Source organism: Phocoena phocoena, chromosome 4 (genome assembly GCF_963924675.1).
Source record: "Phocoena phocoena chromosome 4, mPhoPho1.1, whole genome shotgun sequence".
NCBI lineage: Eukaryota > Metazoa > Chordata > Mammalia > Artiodactyla > Phocoenidae > Phocoena > Phocoena phocoena.
In genome coordinates, this window is record NC_089222.1 from 35,436,908 (window position 1) to 35,453,514 (window position 16,607).

The 16,607-nt window shown below is 34.9% G+C and overlaps 1 protein-coding gene across 2 annotated transcripts in view; it reads right to left on the minus strand.

The window, feature by feature from the left end:
- Window positions 1-1,106: 1,106 nt before the first annotated feature.
- The window catches only part of DHX36 (DEAH-box helicase 36), a 49,118-nt gene continuing 33,617 nt past the window's right edge, over window positions 1,107-16,607 (minus strand). Inside the window, exons 16-25 of one of the 2 annotated variants that reach the window (XM_065875725.1) lie at window positions 15,530-15,647; window positions 14,429-14,527; window positions 9,679-9,852; window positions 9,444-9,530; window positions 8,422-8,505; window positions 6,168-6,267; window positions 5,985-6,075; window positions 2,981-3,101; window positions 2,163-2,315; window positions 1,107-1,764 (exon numbers count right to left, since the gene is read on the minus strand). In XM_065875725.1, the coding sequence (XP_065731797.1) occupies window positions 1,579-1,764; window positions 2,163-2,315; window positions 2,981-3,101; window positions 5,985-6,075; window positions 6,168-6,267; window positions 8,422-8,505; window positions 9,444-9,530; window positions 9,679-9,852; window positions 14,429-14,527; window positions 15,530-15,647 (1,213 nt within the window). In that variant the 3' untranslated portion in view covers window positions 1,107-1,578. The remainder of the gene's footprint in view (window positions 1,765-2,162; window positions 2,316-2,980; window positions 3,102-5,984; window positions 6,076-6,167; window positions 6,268-8,421; window positions 8,506-9,443; window positions 9,531-9,678; window positions 9,853-14,428; window positions 14,528-15,529; window positions 15,648-16,607) is intronic. The other variant, XM_065875726.1, reaches the window with a different exon arrangement.

Consider the following 16,607-nt stretch of genomic DNA (forward strand, 5'->3'; position numbering starts at 1 on the left):
TGTCTTTTTTCCCAATATTTCCAGTACTACAACTTTTCTCAGACAGAGGGTCAGACTGTTAGATCACAAAATAAGTGACAGAAGCCTCAGCAAACAACACTCAACAATGGATAGTATGTGTTTCAGTTAATACCCTTCTGCCAAGTTATACAAAAGACCCTACTAAAAGTGGCTAGAACAAAGAAGGGTTTATTACATCAGAATAAGTCCATGTGCAGGGCAGATGCAAAGTCTGGATAATTCAACAGCTCACTAGCGTTATCAAGGACTCTGGTGATTTCCACCTGCCCGCTGAGCCAACCTTGTGATCCTAAGAGGGTTGCAGCAGTTCCAAGTGCCAGAGTCAGACAAAACAATGTCCAAAGGAGGAACACAGAATTTCCTTCTTTAAGTCTATTAGTGAGGAAAATCTTCTCAGATGCCCCCTAGCAGATCTCTTCTCAGCTGCCATTAGCCAGGACAGGCTCACATATTCATGCCTCATCAGTTACTTATAAGGAGAAAAAGACCATGCATGATTGGCTTAGAACAATCCAATCCACCCTTGGGGAAGAGGGTCCAACATCCCTGGGAACAAGGCTGCACAGAGGAGGGGACACATGAACAAGCAACCAGGAAGGGAGGGACAAAATGGTTGTTGGATAGCAACCAACAGTATTTGTCAAAATCTGACAGGGCTGAAAACATACAGTACATGTCACACTAGCTTCCACTGGCTAAGAGGGTAAAATAGCACTCAGCATGGGGAAGAAAAGTCTAACATAATGGATTGTTTAAAAAAATGTTTCAAATAATAACTAAGTACACAATACATGCCAGACACTAGTCTATGCACTTTACATATGAAAACATATTTAATCCTCAGAATTGTTACCTGTATTTTACAGATAAGGAAAAGGAAACAGAAGCCAAGTAATTTGCCTAAGATACGTGGTAAGTGATGGAGCTAAAATTTGAACTTAGATAGGCTCTAGACCCATGCTCTCAATTGCTACATTACACTGCACAGGGTGATGTAAAAGTGGTACAAACATATTCTAAGATAAAAAACCATCAGATAAACCAAGGGATAGGTGGAGATGCAGAAAGCAACCCAAAAAGCTAGCTGAGATTTACACTGTACATTTTATTAAATACTGGGCTTTATTACAACAATTTACTTCTGATAGAAGTTTCATTAGAAGAAATGTGGATGTATTCAAATTCTTATTTGATACTGCTTTTTGGCTAACCATTCTATTTTTACTGATTCTATACTCAGTCATTATGGGCAGAGAGATTAATCTTTCATAACAGAACAAAGGAATTTCTCAAGTGGTACAACATTCAAAATATATGAGAAATACTCTCAAACTGTGGACATGACCACTACAGAGTAACTTTTTTATGGTATATTTATAATAGCTACAGATGACACTGTTAACTCATGCACATTAAGTCTTTATTTACTACCTACTGAAGGTTTCTACCTTACACATGAAAATTATTCATGTCCTGCGGTTTGACATCTACTCAAAAGTTAAACCATGATGGAAAATGGCTATCAAACTGGCTTTTCAGGGCACCACAGAAAAGCCGTCAGCTGTAATATCCATCCTGAAATCGTGGTGGCAAGTTCCTGGGAGTTGCTTTTTCCTGTGTTTTGAGCAAGTCTATAATAGCTGAGAGTACTGCACAGTCTCTGGATTTAGTGTCCTTCCAGTCTACAGGATGGGGACTTTCAATCTTCTCTTGCAGAAGGATATCTAGTTCCTTTCGTAATTCCTGAAGTTGGAAAAATTATACATGTTCAACAAAGGCAGATGTACTATCAAACAACGTAATAAATAAAAGTGACTTCAGCTGGTACAAGAAATTTAATAAGCTATTACACAAAAAGACTGAAATATCTAATGAGCAACTAACTAAAGTGTGGTTATGAGTAGCCAACTTAAGTAAAAAAATTCAAACTTTTATCACACTGAGCCATTTAGAATGGTTGGTCTGTAACTATCTCAAAAAACAATTCAGAAAAACTGAATCAATTTCTCAGCACAATTTCCTCTGTTGAAATAAAGCAAGAAATATTTAACGTAACATGTATAACACTTGGAAGAACAAAACCACAAGACCACATACTAACTTGTATGCAGAATCAAAGACAATCATGTAAAGTCAGTCACCTTAACAAGATGGGCAATTCTTGCTGGAGACTGAAAGATAATCCATTCATCTACAGCAATAGTTTCCTGATCATTATCCTTCTGAATGGAAATATCACCTCCAAAGAACAAGAGACAGTATGGAGAAACTTCTGTGCAGTCATACAAGTATATCTATAATGAGAATTATGGCAAATGAATACATTAAGGAGTCTGAAAGGATTATTGTCACATTAACTCAATAATATCACTAGTACCAATTTATTAGTGCTTTCCTTCTAAAACAGGTATTATCCTTTTAGTGTAATTACAGAGACTAAATTTGAAGAAATACCATTTAAACAAGCCATTCTTACTTCAGAGAACAAAGGAGTTTTATATTTTTGTTTCAATTCAATCAATAGCACTGTTCTGTAAACAAAATATTGCCTAAGTGATAAAACCAAAACACTAATGTAGCTGAAGTTCTTTTTATTTATATATTAACAGAATTCCCACTTAATATTCTGACCAATACTTGTATATTGACAGGCCAACAAAATTCTCTGAAAAGTGTACTCTTATATACCATAAGATGCCAGTATGTCTTGAAAGCAGGCTCTGAAAGAAAATTATGCAAATCAAATAACCATCCCAATTAATTAAAATACAAAGATACATCATGACAGATCTGCACATTAAAAGTATAGGCTATCTGCTTAAAGAAGGTATAAGTCATGTCATAAAAAAAATTTTTTTAAAGAAAATAAATTTTGTTTATAATTATGAAAACCTATACAATTTAAAAAATACAACAAGACTGTTATTCAGACCCATGGTTATTTTATGTATTCACTTACACTACTTGTTCTCATCTTCAGGTGATAGATAAGCCAGTTGTAATGAAATTCTGTTTGCTCCACATTAACGGATTTGGGATGAATAGCAACTAGTCCATCAGTTTTTGTGTAAACTTTCACCCTTTAAAGAAGTTAAAATGTAGTTTAAAAACAAAACAAAACAAAACTCTGGAGGATTCCAAACTAATCCCAGAATCAAAACAAACTCCACAGATGAGTTCAATTTATTTCTGCAATATAAATTTCCAAATTTTTGTTTTAATAAGACATGGAAAAATAATTGGCTAAATAAGAGTACTCTAAATCATACAACAAATCCTTTTCTTATAGGTATTAATTACTCAACATATTAGAAAGATGACAAAATATTCCCTAATTATGTTAGTATATATACTATACCAGTAAAGTACAAAAAATGAAATACCTGATATAATTCTAAGTGAATCAGACCAAGAGAATAGTCTGTACATTTTACTGTAAATCATGCTACTGATAAACAGCCGTCAATTTACAGAATAACTCTGTGAAATGATCTAAAATTTAAAATGAAGAATTTTGTTTAAAAGGGAGTTAGCTAAAACTGGTTTTTAAGAACCTATTCTAAAATATGTTTTAAATGGTCTCACATTCACTGAACTCCCCCCACCCTTCAAAACAGGAATACTTGGAATAAATGTACACAGCTCTAGTTCAATCTCTCCATTTTTACGGGTCCTTCCTTTGATAGTCACAAAAATTTCACCTCAATTTGTAGGAGTCTTTAATTAATATTATTCAACAGGGAGATGTCTGATAGTTTATATAGTCAGTGGTAATTACAGAATAAAGCTGATAATCCATTAATCCTTCCTCTTTGTTTTTAAGAGTATCTTTTTCATGGTTCTAGGAATCCATAATATGTCTACCAAAATCTGAATCACAGTCATGAGCCATTATTCAGAATAAAATGAGCAACTGCTTTTCCTCACCGCACAGTCAATTTAACCAATGCCATCCTGCAACCCTACATCACCAGAACAGCAGGGTTTGGCAAACTTTTTCTATACAGGACCAGAGAGAAAATATTTTATGCTTTGCAGACCTTCTGTCACAACTACTCAACTCTGCTAGTGCAGGTGGAAAGCAGGCACAAACAACATGTGAACAAACAGGCACAGCTGTGTTCCAACAAAAACTTAAAACTCTTAGCCAGTATGCCAAAATGTGCTGACTAGACCAAAACAAAGCATAAACCCAAAGAGAACTACCTTTCTTTCATAAAGCCTTCCCAGGATGGCAGAGGGATATATAAAATGTTTGTATTTCAAGGAGTCTCTCTGTTAAGCTACCTGTAAGTTTAGGGATAGATATGAAGAAGAATTTGACAAAGTACTGATGTCAAAAAAGTACTCAGATCACTTAAAATGTGGATAATCCAACTACAGTGATTAAAATTCATGTTACCCATAATCTTCCACGTGAGAATAGGGTTTCTCAACATCAGCATTCTTGACATATTGAATTTTCTGTTGTGGGGGACTGTCTTGTGCATTATGGAATGCCTAATAGCATCCCTGACCTCTATGTACTAGATGCTAGTAGTACATACTCCTCCACTTATAACAACCACAGATGTCTGCAGACATTGTCAAATGTCCCAGAGAGGCGAAATCACCCAGGTTGAGAACCACTACACTGCTGCACTCTAGGCTATCTTTGAGGTCTATATTTTTTCATGTTTACAGAACATCCAACTTTTTCATCTAACATCAGTTCAAATATTTTATGTCAATATACAGTGATGTTTTATACGCCTAACAGAAATGCCATATAATATGGTCTTATAAAACCATAATTTCGGGCTTCCCTGGTGGCGCAGCGGTTGAGAGTCCGCCTGCCGATGCAGGGGACACGGGCTCGTGCCCCGGTCCGGGAAGATCCCACATGCCGTGGAGCGGCTGGGCCCGTGAGCCATGGCTGCTAAGCCTGCGCGTCCGGAGCCTGTGCTCCGCAACGGGAGAGGCCACAACAGTGAGAGGCCCGCGTACCGCAAAAAAAAAAAAAAAAACCATAATTTCCCCACTGCTACTAGACATCTATGTTGTTTATAATATACCTGTCAAAAAACATTTGGAATTACTTCCTTAGAAAATATTAAATTCAAATATTCACTTATGAATCCACGGGGCCAGTGACTATTTTAATGACTGCTGATACATAATTCTAATCTAAATTGTCTTCCAAAAGGGTGGCACCAATTCACATACCACTAGCCATTTGTGACTTTCAGTTTCTCCTTTTTCCTCACGGGAATGAATTCTTTTACTGGGCAAAAATATGCCTTATTTGTTGTCTCCAATTACAACTAAGGCTGACTCTATTTGTACATACATTTAAAGTTATACTTTATTTCTCAAAATAGTAAAATCACCACAATTTTATTCCAAGAGCTCAAGTAGAAAATTACTTGTTTTAAAAGAGAGGAAAAGGGCTTCCCTGGTGGCGCAGTGGTTGAGAGTCCGCCTGCCGATGCAGGGGACACGGGTTTGTGCCCCGGTCCGGCAAGACCCCACATGCCGCGGAGCAGCTGGGCCCATAAGCCATGGCCGCTGAGCCTGCGCGTCCAGAGCCTGTGCTCCGCGGTGGGAGGGGCCGCAGCGGTGAGGCCCGCATACCGCAAAAAAAAAAAAAAAAAAAAAAAAAAAAAAGAGGAAAAAAATCCTGAAACAAAATTTACTCTAAACAAGGTATAGCTGGCTTACTGTTCTCATATTTACATTGATATTATATTTCACTAACATTCTTTGTGAAAAAATGGGTGATGAAGCAGCAGACTCCAGGGATGTGCTATGAGGGAAAGTGATGCCCATGGTAAACAGTTTGCCTTCTCTTCAGTGACCAAAAGTAACAAGAATATGGCCCTATTATGAGTAAGAACAAATGTACAACATAAGCCCTGTTGCAGCAGAGGATTTCGAAAGTTTGAGAGAACTACAAATAATTCATAATAATCTTCAATGCTTACATTTTTCTTTTTTTACCCAAATTTAGTCGGATTTTAGCAACTTTGGGATATAAACCAGCACAGATGACAGCTTTAATTATCTTCTCATTATCTATTGGGGGTGGGAAGGTAGAGAAAAAAAAGTAAAATACGGATACAACTGACAACAGCAGCAAGTTATTTACACTGTACTTTCTGCTTTACCTGAATTTATATTAGATTTTGGATCTTTAGGATTCCTACTGCTTACAAATCCAGCTCCAAGAAGATGCTCAGCAAACTGCCCTTTCATGTTATGCAGCATCTAGGGAGCAATGGTAACAAACAGAACTAGAATACCTTTCACACAAATTGATAGGGGTTATAAAGCATGTACTCATAAATAAATTTAGCTTTGAGCTTTCCCTGCTTTATGAAACACTTTTGCAAAAATGTGATGTTTTGGAGCAGGGTTGGTAAACTACAAAATTTATAAAAACCTGTTTTTGTCAATAAAGTTTTACTGGAACAAAACAACACCCATTCATCAACACACTATCTTTGGTTGCTTTTGCATTATAATGGCAGAGGTGAGCAGTTGCAACAGAAACCATATGGATTGTAAGCCAAAAATATTTATTGTCCAATCTTAAGGCTTGCCCGCTGTAGGGAATAACAACTGATGTTTAAGGATTACTTCAGTTTACAAAAAGGCTCATAATTTTCAAAATTGCTCTCTACCCCATATTTTGAAAAAAAAAAACAAACAGGAAAGCATAGAGAAAATAACCAACATCCATATATGTATTACTGAAAATTAACTACTGTTACATCCTGGCACAAAAGCTTAAGGCCTGTTTCTTGTGTTTATAAGAAAAATCACTCTTTGGGTAAAAATGATACGTGACTCATTATAAAAAGCATTCAAGTAGTATAGCAAAGTACAAAAGAAGACTACCCTAATCTCAGTACTGTCAGAAGTATCATTAACTAAGTAAATATTGCAGATACTTCCTATGCATTTATACGGACAGAATTAGACAAAAATGCTATCCTAACAACGGGATAACGTAAATATAGAAGCTGTTTTTACAAAAGCATTCAAATTAATTTTAGTTCAATTTAAGGAAGTTAAAAAGAAATGAAACTGAACTAGATGAATCTTACATTCTTATAATCATAAGAGATATTTAATAAAGGATCCTTGTGAGCTTAAAGTAAGAGATTATGAGACATAAAATTGTCACATTTAAGTATATATCCCTTTTATGAATTATGTGACTTTAGTTTCCCCACCTACATTCTCTTATAACTGACTCTCTAGGTCATCTCCCGGTTTCTATCACCATTATTTTATATTGTTCAGGATAATAACCTTTATTCTGTATCCATAATTCCCAATACTGTTTTGCATTTTTCCATATTTAATTTCAGTATCTACCACCAGCTGACTTAGCATGTACTCTCCATTCCTGAATTCTTTCTGATTCACTTCTTAATAGGCAGCATTTCACTGTCAGTAAATATTTCAAGATCAACTCATGGGTGCAGTATTTCAAGTGCTTTCCTGAATGCCTGTCATTTTTCTTTAAACTTGAATTAGTATCTTGACTGGATATAATATTTTCAAAAAACACTTGGTTGGATTCAACCATCTTTTTTCATACTGTACTTCACTTCATTTTTTTCCACTTAAGGGAAATGTTCTTACAATATATCTCTAAATACATATTCAATTACTCTTAAATTTTCTATGTAGAGACACCTATTACCTTTTTTTCCATTGGCTGTAGTATCTTTCAGAGTTATTACCCTTCTTTTCATTCTCTTAATGTTTGGGCACTTTTGATTAAATATTCTAGATTCTGGATTCTTTTACTCCCGTAGATTTGTTAAATCTATGCCACAAAGATGGAGTGTACATGTAAGGGGGAAGGTGAGGATATTTCTACTCCCACTGGCTTGAGATCACTTCTCCAGTTCAGTGCAGAGTCTGAAGTCTGATGTGCATCTGCCCTGTTAATTGTTCACTTTCTTCTATTTCACAAATGCCTCCTGTCCAGTGTTTTCTCACTACACTAAGTCAGTTGAAGATAAAAATACCTACCCAAAAGTTAAAGATACTCGCTCTGAGATTTTAAAACAGATTTTAGGAGTATTAGTGAAAATTTTCAGGATGAATCATCAAAATGGTGCAGGAACAGTAATCGAGCCTCTCTGTATTTTCCTGCTAAACTCTGGGCTCATTTTTTTTCTTAGCCATTAGTTTTTTGTTTATTATGCTATACACCTTTTTTGTTTTGTTGCAGTTGATTTAATAAAGATTCCTTTTATGATTCTGTATAATGATTCAACTTCATAAGACAAACTCACACAAAAGTTAAGCAAAAACTTAACTTTTTGCTATAGATTTGACTACACAAAATACATAAGTCCCTAACCTAACATATGAGAAGCACTTCAAAACATTCACCATTACCTGCAGTGTGTTTGAAGACAGAAAATATTCCCAGCAATAGTCTTTTTCATATCTGAAACCACGTTGTCTAGCTTCTTCCCAGCCCTATGAAGAAAAGTATTGATATTGTTCCCCAAAGCAAAGACTGCTTACCAGTTTGTCTTTATTTTGGTAATAATTTTACTTTCTACTGATATTTCATTTTCTTGTAAAAAATTCAAAGAATTTCCAAATTAACAAACTAAAAAAACATAAACTCCCCATGATCCTAGTTGTTAAGAGATAACCAAAACTGAATTTGCAGACCTTTCTTTACACAAAAAAGAGCAAGTTATATAGTAACATACTGTGCATTTTACATAAAATAGCATCATTCTGTACATGATTGTATTAGTCAAAATGAGCACTCTGTTGAACAAATTTCAATGCTATTATATATTTTCAACTTCAAACATATATTGTTTTACTTTGCTTTAAGCTAGAGAAGGAGGGAAGATGGGAAAAAAGAAAATACTGAATGAGCTTAAAAGGAAAAAAATATAAACTTTCCCATAATAGGTAGTACAAAACTGAGACTAGAACTACAGTAAAAAGATGCTGTCTCTATACACCAAATTACATTTAAATGTTGCAAAGATGGATGATAAATGTTTATCCTCAGATAAGCTTGTCTATAAGAGAAAAAGTCTCTTTATCCTGAGTAGTGTACATGACTATCATGCTCTATCAAAAATGTTAAATCTGAATACATGCATAGTTTAATGAACAAAAAGGGACCTTCTGTCATAAATGTCAGTAAGACAAAGATACAAAAGAATAGCAGCAAATAAAATTTTAAAATAAATTGTTCACTTGTTCTATTGTTATCAAAACACAAAAATAGACTTTTTTCCAAAAGGGTAAATGTAATGAGTTATCACAAAATTGAAAAATGATGTACAATTTTTTTCCAAATGTTCACCTAATTTTAGGCATTCTCACTTAGCAGTTTATTCCTGATAACTATAATACAGATTTTAAACATTTAAATATATTCCTTTTACCTCAAATGCATTCACAACTGTCAGGTGATCACTTTTAGTATCCTTTGCCAATTCCTTTCTTCTTGCATCTGCGACCTTTTCTTTTCCCTTAAAACAGATGAAGGCAACTTAAATTGCTCTGATGGTATATAACAGAGAATGGCATTCTAATAAAAAGCCAATGAAAAATCTATCTAAGAAAACAACTACCCTGTGTATCTAAAAATACCTGGGCTTTTACTTGTATCTTTCTTACCAGTGGAATCACAAAGGGATCTCTGAAGCTAAGACTAGCAGCAATGGTGAGCACCGGGTCGAGGCAACAGAACAGAGCTCCAAAAAGAATCATTTTTCCAATGTGTGGCTCAACTGGTAATCGTGCTAAGTGGACTCCAAGAGGTGTCAATTCTTCTTGTTTATCCAAAGCGTTCTGTAAAGTAAGAGTTTTATGTTTAAAACACATTGTAAGCACCACATTTTAGTTTGCTTAAGAAAAAATAATAGGCCACTCTTAAGTCCAAATGCCCTAATATTGTTCAGCTTTAGTTCTCTTCATCAAAACATAAGTTTGCAACATAAGTTTTGAGGTCAGCAAAGGTTAGAAACTTACTTAAACAGAAACAACTTGGCTTTACTATAAATGGTGGAAGAGAAATAACACACCAGTAAGTCTTCAAATAAAATCACCCAGTAAAGTACAAGAGTTGTAGAAGAAATAAAACAAAAAACGAGACACTATTACATATTTGGAATATAGAATGCATAGCCCCTAGATTCTAGTACTTTAGGAGACATGGGACAGGAGAGCAAGAGATAAAATATTTATCTAGAACCCCCCACAACGGGGTGACTTCTGCTCTGATTACCTAGGTAATTTGATCCAATCACCCTACTGAGCACAGATGGAAAAGCTGCTTGCAGACTGAGGAGTTACAAAAGAATTACAAAAATCATAAGTCCAGGATTAGGGGAGGGACAGAAGTCCAAGGAAGTGAACCCAACATTGGGGCATCTTTTCCCAGAAGAAGCAACATAAATCCTCTCTGGAAGAAATTACCATCACCCCAAGCTCCAAGTTTTTATCTACAAAGACCTCTGTAAATACAATGTCTAGTACACATTCAAAATAACAAGATTTGAACAACAACAAAAATAATAAAAAATATAACTCAATTGCCCCCCCCTCACTGGCAACCAACCACTAGTTTGTTGTAAGGGTGGGAGAGTGGGGGGTACAAACTATTGGGTGTAGAACAGACTACGAGGATGTATTGTACAACATGGGGAATATAGCCAATATTTTGTAATAACTGCAAATGGAGTGTAACCTTTAAAAACTGTATAAAAATGTAAAAATTTAAATTAAAAAACAGAACAAAAATAACTCAAATGTCTCATTAGACAAAGATCTCTACTAAACATTTATGGAGGAAATAACCTCAATCTTATAAAAACTCTTTCACAGAATAGGAAAAAAACAAAACAAAACCTCTCCACTTGTTTTCTGAACCTAGCATAATCTTGGTACCAACTTGACAAGGGACATCTGGAGAAAGGGAAACTAAATAATCTTACGCATGAGAAACTCAAAATAAAATAATGGCATACTGAATCTCAGCAAGATAGGTTTGTTTCTGGAATGAAAGTTGGTTTAACAATTGAAAAATCAATGTAATTCAATATATTACAAATTTAACATAAAAAAACAGCATAATTGTATAATCTCATTAGAGGCAGAAAAGGTATTTGATAAAATCCATTATCCATGCATGATAAAAATCTCTTAGTAAGTTAAGAATAGAAACTTCCTTAATTTGATAGTTTCCATCAAAAATCTTCAAAAAACATGCTCAACGAATTTTTGACAGGTTTTCCTTTGAGAATAAGAACATAAGAGTGCACACTATCATAACACTTCTGCTCAACATTGTACTAAGGATCCTGGATGACAGCTGGAAAGGAATAAATAAAATTGCAATTATTTATAGATGTGACTGTGTACTCAAAAATCTACATATAGTTATCAGAGTAAGTGGGTTTCATAGCATTGATGAATGCAAGGTCAACATTCAAAACCAATTTGATTTCTGTATATCAGACTCACGAGAAAATGAAAAATTTTGAAGTTTGAATATAATCCAGAAATACTACAAACCAGATATAAATCTTTTAAAAAGTTCTATAATACACAGAAAACGCTGAAACACCAAGAGATTAAATAACTAAATCAATGGGACAGATCATGTTCTTGTTTGGTAAGACTCAATATTATAATTAAGGCAGTGTGACAGCAGCTCAAGATAGAAATATACACCAATAGAATAAAGGAGAGCCTACAAACAGACAAATAAATCCATAGACACCTGATCTATGACTATGGCTGGAGAACAAAGAAGAAAAGGATGAACTTTTCTATAAATGGTTTCGGTCAACTGCTCTACGTATCTAAAAACTTTGATTATTACCTCACCTACACACACACACACACACACACACACACACACACACACACAAATCCATTGCAGACGGATTATATAGCTAAGTGTGAAAAAGAAAACAAAGTTAAAACAATATATCGTCATGACTCCAGGGTAGAGAAAAACTTACTAAAGGACAAAAAGCAGTAACAATAAAGAAAAAGACTGATACATTTGACCACATTAAAATTAGGAATTTCAGTTTATCAAACCACTATTAAAAAGTGAAAAGGTAAAAATACAGACATGTGCAATACACAGCTGACAAAAGGCTCAGATCAAGAGTACACAAAAAGTATATAATGACCTCCTACAATGTAACAGAAAAACAGGCATCAATAATTTATAAATGAGACTATCCAAATGGGCAATAAGCATAAAAAGCTACCTACAAATTCAACAGCAGTCATGGTAATGCAAACTAAAGCCACAAAACTACTACATGCCTATCAACATGCTTAGAATAAAAGACTACAGGTTGGTGATGCTATAGAGCTGAGAATGTTCACCTACCACTGACACTGGTAGGAGTGTAAGTAGTTTGACAACTTTGGGAAATGGTGGGCATTACCTACCAAAGTAAATCATACACATACGTTATGACTCAGTGAATTCACTCAAGTGTACACCCATGAGAAATACTTAAACACGTGCACCAAGAAACAATAAATATAGAAGAACAGTCATACCAGCACTATATGTAACTGCCTCAAATTGGAAATAACAAAAATGCCTTTCAGTAGTCATATAATAAAATATGGTAAAGAAATGAATGAACTATAGCTGAAAGCAATAATGCACATGAATCTCACAATGTTTCAGTGAAAGAATCCAGAACCCCATTCCCCCTTGCAAAAAAAAAAAAAACCACCACATCCTGTGTGAGTTCATGTAAAGTTCGCAAAAGGCCAAGTTAAACTGAGCTCTTTAAAGATGTATACTGGTATGGTAAAACCATCAAGAAAAACAAGCAAGAGATTACCATTAAAGTCATGATAGAGGTTATTTTTGAGCCTGAGAGTAGAATAATTGGGCGAGGGTAGGAAGTTGGTTTTTAGGATACTGGAAATGTTCTTGACATGAATAAAAATAAGAGTGCTCACTTTGTGATAAACCATTAAGCTGGACATTTTTGTTTTACTCTTTTACCCTGGATGGGCATGCCGTATTGCACAATAAGAAGTTTTTTTCAAAATGTAGGCTTCAGACCCTACTGTTGGCAAGGATTTTCCAAGCCTTTTCACAATTTCGTTGCCTACAAATGGCTAAGTAAAGACTGGTTCTTAAATTCAGTTGGGAGAGGAAGTCATCCCACTCTGGCTTCAGACTCCAGCCGCCCTCTGGTTGTCTGTCTCTACCACAAATAATACGTTGATTCTCTGATCACCCCGTAGCCCTCTACTGCTGTTCTATTCGATAAAAGTCTGGAGGGGAAGAGAGGTCGGGAGTAAAACCGCACTGCTCCCTAAAATACCAGTAACCTCACTAAATCTAATCCAAATTCCAACAAAGATGGTCAGATAAGTTACAATGCTTTTCATTTAAACAACTTAATACTCACATTAAGAACTTATTTTTACATGGACCAAATTCTCAAATTTATCTACATGGATGGGCACAAATAAAATTGAAATACGTAAAATACATCTTCAGCATCCTCTAGCCCAGTACTAACCAACAGAACTTGCAGCATTGACAGAAATGTCTATTTCTGCACTGATTATGTGGTAGCCACTAGCCATATGTGCCTACTGAACATCTAAAATGTGCAAGTGTGACCAAGATATTGAATTTGTAATTTAATTCAAAATTTAAATTTAAACAGTCACCTGTGGCTAGTGGCTACTGTGTTGGAACGCACAGCTCTATTCTTTCTCTCCACTTTGGGTATTAACTCACCCACTAATTCTCTCCAGTCCTGTGCCGCTTCTCAACATGGTCTCATGAAGGGATGGCTACCAACTAAGTGGTCACTTGACTAAGACATTGAAACTAGTTCCTCAAAACACTGACTTCAAAAAAGAATCTAAGGAAAAAAGCTGTAAGAATAAAATGATAGGTAGGGGGATAGGATATTTTGGAGAAAAGCCACCTGCTAGTATTCCTTCAAAAATAGAAGAGCTGCCTTTATAAAATGTTCATACTGTTATTAAGTTACCTGGATTTCACAAAAGCTCTAAAAACATTATGGTAATCAGAAAGAGTAGAATAAAGCAACCAAATTCATTTCTGGAATACAAATGAAGAGGACCAGTAATTGAAAGATTTCAAAATTTTATGTAATTTGAAATCAGGCCTATAATGAAAAAACTTGTGTGGAAAGAGCCCAGTATAAGAAAACTCACAAAGGTATCATTTTATAACTTTCTAATTTATATTTCATATTCCAAGCTGAATAGCCAAAAAGTGAATCAATCTGGCACTGCACATTCATTGGCCTACCTTGCCATAATGAAAGTAAATTTTATAATTAGCTGGCTTGCTTACTTTAACACTCTAAGTTAGAATTTTTTTAAAAATCAAACTTACCAGTTCCATCAGGTGTTTTATGGAAAGTAACACTGCTTCATTCGATGGTGGATCCATTAGCCTACTCAGAAAGTAAGCAATTCCACCTAGCCTTAAAATCTGGGGAGAGACAAATATAATTAAACATATATCATATATTGACATAACAGTTTAATCCTGCCTGTGTCACTGACTCAAAGTAAAGCATCAAACCTATACACGATTTTCAAGTTAGTTATTTTACCAGAATAAGTAAAAATTATATTTGTGATTCTATAAAAACATGTTTAAAGGCCAACATACTACTTTCTAACACCCACCAACTCTATTAATGAGAAAAATAGCTGGTTAAAATCTCAACAAACAAGTTGATTACCAATTACCTACAAAATAAGGCAGCTAATTTTATCAAAATACATTAAGATGCTGAAAAAATGGTAAGCAGTCTATAATGAGGGATCTTAAGACACAACAACAGTAGCTAACAATTACTGGACACTTACTATGTGCCAGGCACTGTTCTAAGAATTTTATATGAAGTTAATTTAAATAACTTGCCCAATATAACAGAACCAACTTGCCACAGGATGATTTGGGATTCAAACCCAGGTAGTCTGGCTCCAGAGCAGTATATAATTTAAAACTGTTTAGTCAATATCTGATCAAAACTTTAAAAAATATAATTTACAGTTGACCTTTTTTGAACTGCATGGGTCCACTTACACACAGATTTTTTTTCAATAAATATAGTACTTGCATTTTTATTTTACAGATTTTTAAATTAACTAAGCGTGGGGAAAGGTTTGTGTTCAATCAGAGGTCACAATATGTAGAATCAAAAGAACTAGGGTTTAAGTCCTGATTCTACCCAAACTGTTTCAACTAACCACCCTTGGGTGAGTCATTTATCAATTCCTTTGTTTTTGAGGCAGAAAAGGCGGCCAAGTGGATTTTCGGCAACCCTAATCCCCACGCTCTTCAAGGATCAACCGTACTGACACAAAGAGAAAAACAAATGCATGGTAAAAATTCTTTCTGGCAGATTAGTATACTACTTTCCTCTATAAAAGATGCTGAAAACTAGAACCCTATTTACTTTCTTAACTCTCCCAGCTAATTTACCTTTATTTGTAAACAAAGTTCTTCCAAAGGCGTTCTCAAAATTTCTGGCAGTTGATAGTCATCTAGAAGGCTTGCTCTAAGACCATTATACAGATGATAGCAATGACCAGGTTGAACTCTTAAAAAAAAAAGGGGCGGGGGGGTGTATTATCAGTGACTTTTTAGAACTCCAGAGAAAAGTAGGCAGGGGAAGTAGTCAATATTTCTTCCAAGCCACACCATAACTAATTTACTTATTATTTCATTTTTATTAATCACATATTCCTTCTCCCCACCTGTTTTGAATAAGCTTAAATCCATTAACCCTAAGTCCTAGTTCTAAAAGATACAGGATTGCCTCCCCCTACCAATAATTTGGTTCCCTGTTTCTATCTTACAGATTCCAGACTTCTATTCACAATAACAGCAGTATACGTAGGTTAATCTCTTTGGGCCTTGTGAGCAATGTATTATGTTAACCTGTCTATATTATTTTAAAAGCTTTTAGGTATGTGCTATTTATTGAGTTCTCAGAGGCATGTTGGAAACGGTTATTTAATGATACTATTCTTTGTACAATGTTAAGGACAGATATGAAGAGGTTAATGAATTCATTCATCTTCAAGCAGAATAAAATATTTCTGTAGGCGCTTGCTGTTAAAGGAGGGGGAGGCCCTTTCCTATAGGAATAAACTAATTCTAAAAATCTTAGCTATTTCTGTCATGAGTCTACAAAGACCCATTATCTAGTATATTACATGTCTGCAGAAACTAAAAGTAAGAGGGTCTCCACTGAGGACCACGTAGTTAATATAGTTTGCTCTGGCCTTCAACATAATTATCAATCTAATTAGCTTTGCTAAAGGAATTTATATCTAGAGAGCCCACAAGGGACTATTTTCCATTTGAATTAAACACTGTGCGTGTATATATACATATATACGTATAACCGAAATCAGTTTGCTGTACACCAGAAAATAACACACCACTGTAAACCAACTATACTTCAATTAGGAAAAAATCCCACTGTAATTCCACAGTTAACCTTCACCAGGATAATGGTGATGAAGAATTAGATAAAATGTAATACTTCATTTAC